Source organism: Equus quagga, chromosome 3, assembly GCF_021613505.1.
Source record: "Equus quagga isolate Etosha38 chromosome 3, UCLA_HA_Equagga_1.0, whole genome shotgun sequence".
NCBI classification, from domain to species: Eukaryota; Metazoa; Chordata; class Mammalia; order Perissodactyla; family Equidae; genus Equus; species Equus quagga.
In genome coordinates this window covers 122,122,331-122,137,741 of record NC_060269.1, presented here as the reverse complement: position 1 = coordinate 122,137,741, position 15,411 = coordinate 122,122,331, and the positions used below count along the sequence as shown (strand labels likewise).

The window sequence follows — 15,411 nt, the reverse complement described above, 5'->3', positions numbered from 1 at the left end:
ATATGCCGATGTCTTGTAAAGGATTGCAACCTCAGTCTCCTGTCTTTGCCGTCCAGGGGAATTCTGGCCCCGACATCTCTGAACCCAACATGAGGCCCAAGATACTTCCTGTGGCCCATTTCTTAACTGGAAAAGTCTGTGTTTGTAGAGATGGGTGAGAGTATAGAATCATGGATGAGGGAAGAAGGCATATAGATGTAGAACAAGGTTGTACTTTTGTAGACTGTGTTTTTTTGCTGTTTCCCAAGTATTCTCAAACACCTCCATGTATTATTTTTAATACAATATATAAAAAGGAGAAAAGGCGCATGTTATTTCATTTTCACATGAGTTTTAGAAGGCTAGAAATCCCAAGCTTCCTGTCAAGCAATATATTAGGAGGTATCTTAGCGTCAAGGGACAGAAAGTAGAACTTCTTAATAAATGTGTGGAGTTTAATATTTATTAGAGTTGCCATTGAAGTAAAACATATATAAACTACTTTTTCTTCTATTTTAGTTTATGATTGTTAGCTTAATTACTGCAAAATATGAAATCCTGCCAAAGAAGCCAAGATTTCTGTTTTTAAGAGGATAAAATAAGAACTAAGATTCACTTCCCCTGAATTAAAATGCCATGGAGATTTGAGTTCTCTGCCTTGGTGTTTCCCATTGGGGAAGTAAACTTTTTTTTGAGCTGAATTATAGGTTTCACGTGATTGGACTTCTTTGCTAATTGTTTTCATATGTTTCAGCACTCAGTCTTTTCTGCTAGTCTGTGGATCTTCTCAGCCACATAGTAATTAATTACAGAGGGAAAAAAAGCTCCAAGGAACAATAGACATTTTAGAAACCTTTAGAGGAAGAGCAGATGCAGCTAAGTGCCAGACACATCTTCCTCTACCTCTCTCCTTACCAGATGCCTGAGTTACGGATCGTTGCTGAACAGATTCTTGGGGATCAGGGACCGGGCAGACACATAACTTGCGTGAACCTTTGCGACTCTGGATGTAGCTGCCCTGTTGGACACTGGGTGAAGAAGGGGGATTCTGGGGTTGCCCATGACATTCCCAGGAGGCCTAACAGGCTTTTCAGGAGAGCCCAGTTTCTTTCAATAGAACAAACTGGTTGCCAGTCTGAGCTGGTTCTTTGTGTGTTGCCAAGTAAAAGGAGGTGAAAGAAAATGCTGGCTCTTTCTTAGTTTAAGTCATCGTCTCATTCACTTTGAAATATATAAGCCTTGGAAACTTTGAGAAGAGCTTTTTCTTCCCCCTCACCTTCTTCGAGCCCATAATCTCTCCTATAAAGATAGCCTGACTTGTTTTAGATGAGGCTGGACAGGCTTGCCAGGTTGGAGGCCAGACTTGGTATTTCTCATTTCCTACTGGACTGTATTCCTTCTAAGTGAAGGAAGCTGTGCCCACAGACTAACTTCTTCTCAAAGCAACTTATCTGTGAATGACTTGGAAAAAACAAACATGCCGAACCTCCCAGTGAACATCAAGCCAAACAGCTGGGTCTACCCCTGAAATTTACTTAATTTACCTAAATTGAGGTGACTGGAACTAGAAACCTCAACATTCTCCTCTGCAAAGTGGGCATCATAATTCCTATCTTGCAGGGTTGTCATGAAGGTTAGTGTATCTGGAATGTACTAGCTGCTGAGAGTTGTAATTATCGAAAACTAAAATAGAATATGCTGAAGCTTCACATAGACTGCCCTTAAAAGAGAAAAAGAAGGGTACATTATAAAAGGTCACTTAAATATTTTGGTAACTAGATACCTGTGAACACAATCCTACTCTTCTGCCTCATACATATTATTTACTACTTCATAGCCAACAGTACCAGCCCAGAATTTGTGTCATTATTTTTTTTCTTTCTCTGAGTCTGCCCTGATGCTCTGAATTTACGGGATTCAAGCAATTAGTGGAAAATCAGTCACTGTGACTGGTTTTCAAGTGGGTGGAGTGTGGCTTTAAGTGGCCAATGATACGGAAAGCTTTATTCACCCCCTTTTTTTTAAGTCCACATATCGAAACTGAGATCACTTGAAAGAGTCCTGCCACACTGGGCATTTAGCCTAGAAAGAAACACCCCAGGGAATTTGTAGCCTGGCTGTGCTCTCACATCATGCATCAGGCAGTGGATTCTCCTGACACAAATTAACATCACAAATTGGCATGGCCATTTGCATAAATGCATCTGTTTTATTCCAAAGAATTTTGCCTGAGTTGGAGGAGATTGAAACCCAGGACCCCTGGTCAAAAAAATGGAAAGAGTGCAGCTCTTGGGCTTAAGAAGTTCTAGCTAGGAGTCTGCTCCCGTACTGGAATTGTAGTTGGATCAGCTGAGATGAGATAATGAATTTGAAAGGGCCTTTGTAAACTGTAAAGTCCTGTGCAAGCATTGTAGGGTAAGATTAGTTAGCATTCTGCTGTCATTAATCCTGGCTGAGCATTGCCTCTGTAACCAACAATGCGAACCACAACTCCATTCTAAGCACAACTCACAGGATCTCTTTATTTAGTAACCAAAATACTTCTCTTTCTCCTACTTCTGTAGTAACAATAATGCCTTATTTTTTGCATGATGCTCTGCTTTCAAAACTGTTCCTGGCCTTGTCCTTTGTTTAATGAATAGCACAGTGGTTAAGAACAGGACCTCTGGAGCCAGACTGCCTGGGTTTGAATTTTGACTTAAGTAGTGGCGCTTTGACCTTGGGCAAATTTCTTAACGTAATCTCAGTTTCCACTCTGCAAAATGGGAATGCTAAAAACACTAACATTGCAGGGTTCTTATTAGAGTTAAATGAATGAACACTAGAAGGAATTCTAGCACATAGTGTGCTCACAATAATCATTAGCCACCTTCATTGTTATCATCAGTGTGCTTTTTAAACAATGCCTTTTTGAAGAGATTAACTCAGTGGCCTGTCATTTCCCATTGACCATTCTTTATAGCCAGAGTCAACCAACGCCAGTTGGTACTTGCCAGACCCATTGGCTAAGAAGGCAGGGAGGAGAGCGAGCCTCGTCCAGGAGTGGCCAGACAGGAGACTGAGAGTTAAGTGTGCAACTCAAAGAGCAAGATTTCATATTTTAAGAAATAAATTTATTTAGGGAGCAAAGCACCACCAACAACCTTTAAATTCTATGTTTTACAATTTTATTGAGAACAATGGTTAGCAGTGAGAAGGAGTTTACTGGGCATGACTAATGGTGATTTGATTTTCCAAAGTCAGATGGAGTGAGAGCCTATTGTAGTCTTAAATGGCCTCCTCTGCAGCGGTGTGAGGCAGAGCAACAGTGGGCCATCTGGTCAACCACAGTACAGAGTTTCATTGCTCATTTTACTCTTAGCCAGGCTAATTCTTCCTGTCTTCTGAGATGAGTCGTCCTTTGATGATGAAGAATTTGCTCTTAATCCTCTCAGAAGTCCGATACAAAGTAGGTCAGCTTTCTTTAGAAGTCAAGATATTTTATTTACTTATCCTCTTTATGAACTGAGAAGATAATAAATGATTTAAAAAAATGTTTTAACACTTTATTATTACTTAGAAGCAAGGCTGATCTTATGACTGGGAGGGGGGAGGAGTTTGTTTGAATATCAGATAGGCACAGTCAATGGTCTTCCCACCCCCCACCCCGCCCAACAAAGACAAAAAACAAACAAAGCAAAAAAAGTCCTGATATTCCTCCATTAAACTGCATTCCTCTAGAAATTTAAGGTTTAGGGCCTTCAAGATCTCTGAAGATGGAAATAGCCCAAAGTAATAATTTTTAAGCCATTTTGGCAAAATGTCTTACGACAATTTACTTGATATCTAGCATATAACAAAGAAAAAGAGCTGGGAGGTAGAGAGTCATGGGGGCAGAAGATGGAAGAAAGGGTTACTGATGGGAGGGTGCAGGGCAAGATAAGCTTTTCTGCCTCAGGTCCATCCTGTGCATGGTCATAAACTATTCCAGATGTTTCAGGTTAGCTCAGCTCTGCAGAAACACCTTCCTTACACTTTGCAATCTAGTACATATTCTAGGTGTGCTGTCACCCAGCTGCATTCATTAGCTTTCCCTCAGGTCAGTTTCTTGGTGGCTCAAATTTTTGCCCTGTCCGTCAAAAACAAATTGAGGATCTATTGGGTGCATTGCTAATGTGCTAGAGAAAAAAGAACAACAATAAAAAGCTGCCTACTTTTCCCAATTTCATGAAAAGAATGTGGATTGTCACTTTCAGAGCCATTTAGGATCCTGCCTTTCGGATACTGATGGAGCCCTGTAAATTAAATGAGTTTTTAATATTGCTAGTAGCTGGCTAAATTCAAGGTTTTGAAACCTGCCCTAACTATGGTGCAACTCTGGACTAAAATAGTAAACAGATGTCATCTGAACTAACGATATTGAGAAGACATTTCACTAACAACACAGTTGTCTGTCTGGAGATGGGGATTTGAAATTTTTTTGGTCTGATCACATGTAGAGTTCCATTTAATTTTGCTCTATCAGTCAAAAGCAATTAAGTGATGAGAAAGAAGCTGTTCGCGATATTATCCTTCGCAAAGAAAACCCTTTCCTGACCCACCAACACGGCAAAGATTCGGAGTCAGAAGATGAAGCTGCACGTCGACTGCCTGATCTTGAGAAAGATGACTTTGCTGCAAGAAGAGCAAGGATGAACCAGACCAAGCCAATGGTGCCACTGAATCAACTCCTCTATGGGCCCTACCCAAAAAAAGAGGTGAAGAAATCAGATGGCAGCAGACAGCTCTCAAAGGGAACCTCAGAAAAGAAAAGTCTAGAATATAAAAGGTCTGCACGGTGTGTATGTGTGTGTGTATGTATGAAAGAGAGCGAGAGAAAACATAATTCAGCAAAGGTGATTTGTATCATAGCCCCTTGTTCCTCTCTTTCCTGCCCCAATTACGTATAATTGCTAATGGTGGTTTATTTTGAAGTAGAACTCCAGCTATCCAATCTACCCTAAGTGCAGATGGCAGAGAGTAGAATGGCCATATTCAAAATAGGGCTGAATTTGCCAAATAAATATTGAGCTCCTGTGTGCAGATGTGCTGTATCTGGGCACATCACCACAGATGGGTGCTGGTGTCATAGATTGGCATTATTGGCACAAACAGATGTGTACCATTGCCTTCCAGGGAACAGTCACCTCTCAAGGCCTCCCCAGTCCATTAATAGGAGGCAGAAATCTTAGTTATTCCTTAGCTATAAATATAAACTCTTCTCTCTTCTTAGCTCCTTTTAGATATTGGAGAGGAAAAAAATGAGGCTTGCTCTTTCTTCTCTCACACCAGCAAGATCACCTAGACATTTAATGATAGATATTTCTCATGAAAAAAACTTCTCAAACATATAAAATATAATATACTTCTATTTGTTCTATCATGGAAATTGTTTTTAAATGAGTTTCCTTCTCCCAACTTCTCTCCCATCCTGTTAATTTGGGAAAGGAAAATTGTAGTGAAATGGGATTAGCCAATGATTTTTATCCTAAGAGGGATATGATTTCATTTAAGCTGTCAGCTTGCTAAATTTCATTGTGCAGGGTTCCTCATTCTTGTATTTTTTCCATGTATCAGAATCAGTTAGAGTTCACATCTTGATTATTTAATTGTCATCTTTTTGCCTATTGCCTGAGAGGCTTGTAAGCCTGTTGAACTGAGAATATAAGTATCTCAGCTATGTTTTACACAATTAAAATAGTTTTTTGGGTAGTTTTCATTGAACTCAGTGGCATAGTTAGTGTGTAGTTTTGGTTTTATTTTTTCTTTTTTATGAAGTACCAGATACAAAACACATGAAAGATCCCCGGATGTAGAACAGGGATCAGAGCACAGAAGACCTGGCACAACTTTTTTATAGGACACATTATAGCTTCAGGAGGCTCATTCTTGGAGGGCCTGTGGGATCGGTTGTTGCAAGTGAAACAAAGACTTCTGGATAACTGACCAGCATCAAGGCATATTGATGGGGACCAGCAACTTGAGTTAGGAAAAGGAGTAGCTTTTGTATCTCTTTTTTTCCTTTCTCCTCCATGCAATTTTAATTCCTGATATTTCCAGCTTATTTGTCTGTAATCACCTGACCCTGTGTTTAGGAACACAGCTCTGGGTCTGGGACAGCCCATGACCTCTTTAGGCAAAGAACTGATGGAAAAAAGAAGGATCCCTCGTGGCTCTTTGCAATGCTCTTCCTTGTTCCTCTTCCCCAAACTAAAAGCCAATAGAAGATTCTGTAGCCTTCCTATTTGCATAGGCTCTGCAAATACACCAAGTCATCCATGTAACAAAAGAATACTTCTTGGTTTTCTGGCTTGGATGATATATTTTGAAAAAATAAATAGCCCTATTTGTGTATATTTTGAGATTTTCTATCTCAAGAAGCATATTTAGTTAGAAATTGACTTTTAATGTGATAGAATGTTTATGCATATAAATGCCACAGCTTTGGTTTAAATTACAGTATTGTCAACATTAGCCATCTAACATTCACATCTTAGGAGAGCAATTGAAAATATCAGTTTTAGCATCAGTAAAAGCCAACAGTTATTAACACAAGAAACAAATGGGTGTTGACTCTGTGGACCCCGATAAAGAGGATACGTTGTGTTTATTCTTCAGGTTTATATTAGCCAAACCTAACTCATGCTATCAGGAAGCAGAGACTGAGTTTGAACATTGAAACTTTCTTGTCACAGTTGACTTAAATGTACTTTCTGATCATGCAGGGGTTTGTGGTTGAAATGTTTAATATGTGAACAACGTTCCAGCTATCTCCAAACTAATCCTAGAATTTGGATCATGCCAAGCTCGTTACTAACATTTTACTGGTGCAGTAAAAGACATTCCAAGAGGGCTCAGGGATTCAATCAGAAAACTTGAATTCATTATAGTAACCTGAATAGTGTGGGAATTGGGCATCATTATTGTCAAACCGAAATCTCATTACCATTCTTAACAGTCTTTCAGTGAGCCCTGGCTTCTCTTCCTAAACTAAACTAGAGACTATCATCTGGTGGAAAAACTCCATCTCATTACAGTGTCAAAAGGGCAGAATAGACGAAAGTAATTGAGGCTCCAATTGATTCCATATTTTTGAGAAAGGCAAAGGTGCTTCCATCATATTGTTCTGTGCTCAGCCTCTGAATTTCCATGCTTGACATTCTATTTGTCTGCTCTCCTTCCTTGAACCTGATTTTTCCGGTGATTTGGGGCCTGGATCAAATTAACAGAAGTCAGGGCCAAACAGAAGAGGTGAAGTCGATGGTGACCTGTATTATGCGGGCTCAGGAGAGTGAACCTGCGGAAGAGGGACTCAGGAAGGTGCCAGATCTTTACAAGGATGACCTGGCGCAGCGGAGAATTCAGGGCAGCCTTGCCCCTCACCGTGAGGCCCCGAGCTTTGTCACAGTCTCCAAAATAACAGAAGCCGACTTGGAGACGTGGGAGAGACTGAAAGTGTCAGGAAAGACGAGGTGTGTCATATTTTCCCTTGGCAGTGGTATTATTTAACTTTGAAGGAATCAAATGCTTATTCTTCTATCATTTTTTTATTTTCATGGCCAGAAAAAATGCATCTCAAAACACAGAGCATAGTTTTCATAATTTGAAACATTAATACTAAAACTTTAAGCCACATGGATGGAAAGCATCCTTTTTAATTCAACCTGCTTATTATGAATGGTTATTTTCATAGGCTTGTTTACTGTAAGGAATTTAAACTCGATTTTTAAATAATTTGAATTATTTTGTTGTACCTAAGATTTTCTTATGCCATCATTTATGGTATTAGAAGTGATATTTGAAAAGCTATAGAAGACTAAAGCACTATTTATCTAGGCAAGGCAATGATCATTTCTTCATTTGATTGATTAATGGAAAAGCACTTCTTATTGATGTGTACTTGCCTTAGAAACCTTTGGAACTTATTTCTGGTTCTGACTAGGGATGGAGGTGTTGAGCACATCTGTGCCCCTGAACCTTCACCAGAAATTAAAGCAGAGACTGCCATCCGTGATGACTTTGCCAGCCGCAAAGCAAGGGCCTATAAGACAGCTGCCAGCCCCAGGCAGAAGTTTGTGCACTTTGGACCAGTAACAGAGATAGATCAGCAGAAATGGAAGCGTCTCAGCATTGGCAAGGCCGGGCCTAGGGAGGATGCAGAAGTCATCAGTCATGGCAGCAAGATTCAACCTTACTCTGTGTCCTCCGCCGCAGCGGCCACGTCTAGCTTAGAGGAAGACCGAACACTTAATTCACAAAATGACCTCAGGTATTTTTCACCATACATGTGCAAGGAGAGCTGCATGGGAGTCACTGCTGCTTTCAGAGTTTGCTGAAGGACGATAAAGAAACCTCCACAGATGACATAGTTTAAACAGGCTCTTTTGCTGGTTAGCAGAGAAGTAATGTTAGCAGGTCACCCTGGGGGGAGGCACATGTGTGAAGTTAAATGGCAGGCGTCCATTTTGATTCTGTTGTCACCAAAATCACTGGCTGGGAATGCCAATAATCTTGGCAAATGACCCTTTTTCCCTCAGCTGTGTTAAGCACTATTTTATTAGTTGGAAGTCCAGAATGAATGAGATGGGATGTTTAAATGATATTCCTAGTGTTTTTTCTAAAGATATATTGATAAAAATCAGGCTTATCTGTAACCTCCCTCTTTCCTATCCCACAGAGAGAGGAAAAAATCATTAGTATCCTAAGTTCAAATTTTGGACATCTAAGTAGATACAAAAAAATAAAGGTCCCCTCCCCTCCCCTACTTTCTAAAATTATACAATAAATCTTGAGTGGAAAAACACTCTTCTCTTAAGGGTTCCTATGACTCAAGAGTTTCCTTGGATGAATCACCATCCAAATTTGTGAGGGATTACCTGGGAAAAGATTTTGCAGGCCTGTCACCAGTTCTTATCCTCACTGGAGGCCTTCCACCTTTGAATTCCCAAGGCCACTTTTGGAGATTCAGTGCTCTGGGCTGGTCTTTCTTCCATCAAGCAGGTATAGGACATATATAAGACTCTAGATTCTCCTGGGAACGTCCGTTCCACCTGTATGGTGGGAGCAAAGTAAAGCTCTCCATGGCAGAGAAAATGTTCCAGACACTCTCCTTCATATTCTGTCCTTGACATCCAAAGGCAGCGTGGATGGTCCCTGACATACAGAGAAGCTCCTTTGGTTCCATACTGTGATTGACACCATAGAGGAGAGCAGACTGTGGATATTAATAATCCTAGTACACCAGAAATACACAGGTTGGGTTTCGGAGGTTGATGGGGAATGGGATGGAGGAGGTGGGAGTAAGAAATTAGTAAGAAATGCATCCTTGAGTCCTTGACTACTGAGGGAGCCATCACTCAGCCCCATGGTGACAGAGTGATGCCAGCCTTCTTTGAGTTTTCTCAGGCCCCTGCCTGAGTTCAGATTCCATGATCTCAGTCTGAGTATGTCATCCTTACCAGTATCTTACTACCCAGTTCTCAGGTGAGCCACCAAACTCTTTCTCTTAATCTTTCTGTCTCAATGACTTTCATTGTCTCCTTTTATAACTCTATTCCTCTTCTCTCTTGCCACCAATGCTGCTTGATTATCAACAGAATAGTGACTTCTGGCATAGATGACTATTGCAAAAGGGTCTCACGGCTGGCTCCTGTGCTGGAGTCCCAGGAGGAACATGTCTGCAGTTTGGGCGAGGGCCCACCAGAGGAAGGTGAGGAGGACATTTCCTCCCTCCCCAAGAGGTGAAGGATGACAAGTGGGGTAAAGCCTCTGGTGTGAATTCTTTCCTAGTAGTAAAGCTGTCCTCTCTGGCTTTAGTTACATGCAAACAGCTGCCACAGGACAGCAAAGAAGAGAATGAAGGAGTTGCTCAAAGAGATTCTGAGATGCTGCCAAAGGCTGAGAGATCTGAGGAGAGCAGCCAGCCACTGTGAGCACCTTGCCTGCATTCCAGGGTGTGCTGCCTCTGCTGTGTGTGGCTGTTGTGTTCCCAAAAAAACAGCTTAGAGCCACAGTATGCACTTGGTGGCTGATGTGGCATGGAGTTAAGTCATTTAAAGGAATGTATTCATCCTGGAGTCAGAGTTCCGCTTTCAGTGCTCCCCCTGGGTAGAGATTTTAGCCTTTGCGTGTGGTTGGGTGCTGGCCAAATTTCGTTCTCAGGAATCATGAAAATCAGAAAGAGAAATCCATTCCCCTGTAAGTACCAGCTGCATGATGGAGGTCCACGGTATTAATACCCAGTTGCTGTGTGTGCTGCTGCCTCCATGGGCATTGGCTTCTTCTGTCTTGAGTTAATGCCAGTGAGTGACGCTGCTGAAAATATCTTTAGCAATAAGTGGGCTTTGACTGGCTGGACTGAATGTTGCTCTAGTTCGTGTCCTCTGGCCTCTGAATGGGAGGCTTCGGAGAAAGAAGAGAGCTCAGAGAAGGTGACAGCTCCTGCCTGGAGTGGCAGTGGACTAAGAGGCCAAAGAAAGTTGTATGATTCACAAAAAGATGACATGATGGCCAGGAGAACTGGCATGTCTTTTAGACACACTGGATCCAACCCAAACCAGTTCCTTCCGGTTCCATTTGCAAAGCGACAAGATGTGGAAGAATCTGCCAAAGTTCCACCAATGAAAGATAAGAGGTCAGAATATTATCCTGTGCTCTTGTGACTTTGTTTCTCCAGTCTGAGCCTTGATACGTGCTTTGAATAAGTTAATGCACAATGGTACATCAATGCCACTTACCTGCTCTTGCTTGCAGAGTGATAAAAATTGGTCCAGTCTGCCAAGAATTTTTTTTTTCTTTTTTGCATGTAAGCAGATGCGAAAAGAATAGTTCTGTTGTGAATTTTCTGTTAAACATTCTTTCTGACTGTCATCTTGTGGGCAGCCTAAATGGGAAACTCATATTTCTTCTAAGCTCAGACAGGGAGCCTTCAGGTAAAGGGGTTGAACTTCTTTCTGACCTACTTGATTTGCACTTTGATTCAAGGAGAGTCTTCAGGTCCAAAGAAGATGTATATCCACTTATCAAATTTGTGCTTTCATTCAGTTTCAACATTAGCAAATGCTCAGTGCTTTCTAGAAGTAGGATTTCTGTTCTGTGCTTTGACTTGATTTAAAATGAAGAGTAGGGAAATAATAATCCTGGGTTTCATGGTCTGGTTTAAGGTTCCATATGCTGAAAGTTCTGTTACTATTTAGTAAGACTGATATATTTTTGCTAAAACTGTGGTCCGCTTAATCAATGTAGGGCAAATGATTGAGGACTATTTTGCATAATTATAAGCTGCACTATAAAGCAGGAAGTGATGGACTTCCACTTCACAAAGGACCTTCATGGTGGTGAGACAGAGGGTAGAGTGGGGAGCAGGGAGAAATCTTAAGTAATCCCCAAATATTAAAATTAATATCCTAGCCATCTTTACTACCTAGATTTAATCTCTGTTTTACATTCTTCTGAATCATAATAATAATACTATAATAAAGCCTTCTTATCACACTGGTTTCAGCTATAGGGTGCTTCGTAGCCCTTTCACGGTGCGTCTGCTCCCTTGAGCTCACCTTCTCCTGGGAATTCATGGGTGGGTTGAATCAATATTAGCTCCATTTCGCAAATGGGAGCCTGATGTAGAGAGAAGTTAAGTGAGTGGATCACACCTGGATCCCGGCTGGTGAAGGCTGGTGAGGGCTGGCTCGTGACAGAGGACTAACCCGTCTGCCTGGTCCACCACAGTCACTCACTCTCCAGATGCCCTGACGTGGTGTGTGGTCCTGGATCAGTGGGCTACTGTAAAGCAAGTTAGAATGAAAGGAAAGAAGGAAGGGAGTCCTACAGGCTGCCTACTAAGATACATTCTGGGTGCTTTTCCATTTACTTACTCCTCACACAAACTTTGAGAGTAAGAACTTTCATCTGTATTTCGCAGTTAGGAAGCTGAGGCCCATGTCCACACAGTTCATAATTACAGATCAAACCCAGCTCTGTCTGAGTGGAAAGGCACTGTCCCACTCCAGCGTGTTGCCTACGCAAGTAACCAGAGGAAACTGGAAGTCTGATGAATTCCCTGTCACTTCTATCTGTCCTCTATTTGTGATTCAGAAAGAGTTCTCTTTATATTCAAATGGGAACGAATGGCTAGTTTGAGCACAAAGAGATATAGTCAGATTACCTATGTGACACAGTTGCGTGACTGAGCAAGCACACGCCTTGGGAATTTGTGTTTCCTTTCAACAAGTATTTACTGAGTAATTACTATGTATAAAACACTGTGCTAGGTGCTACCCAATAATCTTAAATGAGCAGTAAACCCATTTTTCCCTCTCATTTCAAAGGAAGCTTATGCTGTTGCACAATGTGGAAGTATGTAACCAGCTAATTATTGATCCTGAAGTGCTGTGTTTAGTGCTGAAAGTTATATAAATGTGATCAGTAGGTGAATAGAATATTCCCTATATCTTTCTAAATATCCCTGCCCTCACAATTCAACTTTATTAATTGCTTTTTTGGGGGTAGTATGCTTATACCAACTATGATTTGTCTGGCCAATTTTGTACCTCATAGCCCATTGACTCAATTACTTTGCATTAAAAAATCTTTTTATTAGTGAGTTTTTAACTTATTACTTTTCATTTTCCCGTAGGAAAACCATTTGAAGCCCAAGCTCTAATTATCTTCTCCATAACAGCAAAGGCAGTTCTGCTTAAATTGGTGCCCTCTTAAAGCTAATAAATTAATCTGAGAGGAAATTCCTTAAATCCATAAGTGTATAGTAAAGGGATAAAGGAAGGCTGTCGTCAGAGACTGTGCTATTCTTTTCTTTTCAATTTCCAGAGCATCCAGTAAGTATTCAGTAAATACTTATTGAGGGCCTAGTCTGGTCACTATTCAGGGAACCCAGAAAGAAAAACCCTCTCCTCTTGGAGCTTACGTTTTAGTGTAAATTTACATTTGTTGGCAGAGTTGTCCATGAAATACTTTTAAGTATTTTGTGTAGAAGCCATTTAAATTCAAATATATCCTACATGCAACAAGGTAGCTGAACCTCATAAACAAACTGTGCTAAAGAAGCCCAGCTCAAAAGAGTATACCTGCTGTATGGGTCCATTTATATGGTGCAAAACCCTCAACACTAATCTGTGAGTGTGTTCGGTTTGTGAAGTTCATCGAGGTGTATGGGGATGGTATGTGCCTTTTCTGTATATATGTTATAATTCTATAAAACATTAAGAAAAATGTTCAAATAGAGACACAAAAATATGTGCCGACTGTTAATAGTTATGTGTAGATTAACCATCAATTAGGGGTAACTTCTCCATAGATAATTTAGAAAACACTCTATTTAAGTTTATTCCAATAGGCCCATTGATTAACTGGGAAACATTGATCCAGTCTTCAGAATTAACACTGCTTATGCACACTTTCTTGATGTGGAGGAATCCACTGGTTATCTGCTTCAATGTTGTGGTGTCTTTGGAAAATTGAGTGTATTACATTAAACATTAGCACCTCCTGAAACTATACCCAGAGACACAGGAAACAAGTCTTACTGCCAGAAAAGAAATGTCCACAAACACTTTTCCCTTGTCTTGCTTTTGGCCATTTCATCAGAGATTTTGGGTTTTGCGCTGGTGCAGTTGCCTTCACTGTGAATGGGAATAATTATTAATGAATGCAGACTGTTCTAGAATGATAAAAGCATAAATGAGGAGGGTGTATGCTTATGTACATCCATGCATTTTGGGGGTGTTTTCCCTAAGATTGTAGGGAGAGATCTTTAGAAATTATTCTTTTCCCTATAAACTGTTATGAAACTGAACATGAGACCAGGTAATTTTTGCTGAAAACTCCATGCTTTAATTTATCGGAAACTGAAAACAGGACATTTTTTCTCTACTCAATTTTTTGTCCACCATCAGAGTGCAGAAATGAACAGCATTTCAGGACATAGGTAAAAATCTTCTCTTCAAATTCCCCTTTGCTGGGGAAACAGTCATTTGTGGGAGCTGCTTTTTAAAAATGTGCTTAAAGTATATCCTTGTGATCTTCTAATTTTTTTTTTCTAATTTGGCCTTTTTCTTTGCTTTATCAAACACATTAAACCTTAAAGTGCCTATATCACAAAGAGTACAACTTTGTAGACCTAAATAATCAGAAGGATATAAAAGACTGTAAAAGTCTTCGGTTTTTCAAGTTATGGAATATCACCCAAGTCTGGTTTTGATTAAGGTTGCCAGTTTTCTAGGAATTGTGGTTTTTGTCAAATGCATGTGGAAGGCACTGATTGGGGTTCTGGTTGGAGTTCTGGTTTGCTTTCAGAAAACTGCAGAAACGCTCTTTGATGTCATTTGTGCAAATGCATTAACACATCAGAGAAAGGGTCAGTAGGCGTGTGCTTCTACGCTGGTGTCCATTACAGCCCATTACTGCTGAACATCAAGGCATGAACGGTTTAACTGTTTGCGAAGGACCATAATACAGGTTTGGGGTTTTTTTCGCCTGCCTTCTCTAAACATTGTGGGTTGCACCTAAGTCTTTTTGTGTTTATATTGAACAGATTTCTTTCTTTGTGGGTAGCATGGGGATTGTTTTTATTTCTCCTCTGGGTTTTAATACAAATTTTGCATTCTTTAGAAATGTCAAGACTTTTCTTTCATTTTCAGCAGTTAATGAATATTGCTAATTGTCTAATGACACTTCTCTTCCAGTATGATTGGCAAAAAAGGTTTGGCACACATACATTTCACCATTAGTTTTTATTTCCAGCTTGTTGACAGCGTTAACCTTCTCTGTCCTGCCAATTTTCTAATTTTGTATTTGGTCTTGTAGATACGGTCTGAGAACTCCTGTGTCTGATGACGCAGAGTAAGTTGTCTTGTATTCGTAGGAATACATTAACTGCTAGCCTAAACTGCATGCTTCTAGTACTTACCCACTAATTGAAATGCAATTGATGCAACTGGGAACTAAATAGCTAACGGGCTCGTGCGGCCTCAGAAAAGCACTTGAAGTTGGAACACGGAACATATGTTCTGTGCAGGAGAGATGAATGAGAAGGCAACTTGAGCATGATTCTAATATGCAGCTGCTGCTTAAGACTTAACATTTGCTTTTCATAGACGGGGCATGTTAAAGTTGTTCTTGGTGCGTTGGTACCCCTCCCGAACCATAGAATTATTAAAAGGGTATTCTGCGTTTTGCATTGAATATGTGATATGTTGGGGCTTTTGGACTTAATGACGAAGCAGCCACTCTCATAGCCACATTCTTCTAGACTAAGAAAATAAATCCTAAACCACTAATTATACATTCAGAAGCCCAAGTTCCTCCCAGGTTGGAGTAATATAAACTATGTGATGCTTGAGACCAAAACGTTGGGGTTTCATTCTAGTTCCATGGCATATATAGCAAGGGGTCAAGATG

At 40.5% G+C, this 15,411-nt stretch overlaps 1 protein-coding gene across 2 annotated transcripts in view; it reads left to right on the top strand.

Annotated features, from left to right (window-relative positions):
- Positions 1-15,411, top strand: part of LOC124237075 (LIM and calponin homology domains-containing protein 1-like) — a 309,151-nt gene that overhangs the window by 236,200 nt on the left and 57,540 nt on the right. Inside the window, exons 11-17 of one of the 2 annotated variants that reach the window (XM_046656322.1) lie at positions 4,484-4,786; positions 7,227-7,469; positions 7,940-8,266; positions 9,594-9,706; positions 9,814-9,925; positions 10,370-10,630; positions 14,818-14,853. In XM_046656322.1, the coding sequence (XP_046512278.1) occupies positions 4,484-4,786; positions 7,227-7,469; positions 7,940-8,266; positions 9,594-9,706; positions 9,814-9,925; positions 10,370-10,630; positions 14,818-14,853 (1,395 nt within the window). The remainder of the gene's footprint in view (positions 1-4,483; positions 4,787-7,226; positions 7,470-7,939; positions 8,267-9,593; positions 9,707-9,813; positions 9,926-10,369; positions 10,631-14,817; positions 14,854-15,411) is intronic. The other variant, XM_046656321.1, reaches the window with a different exon arrangement.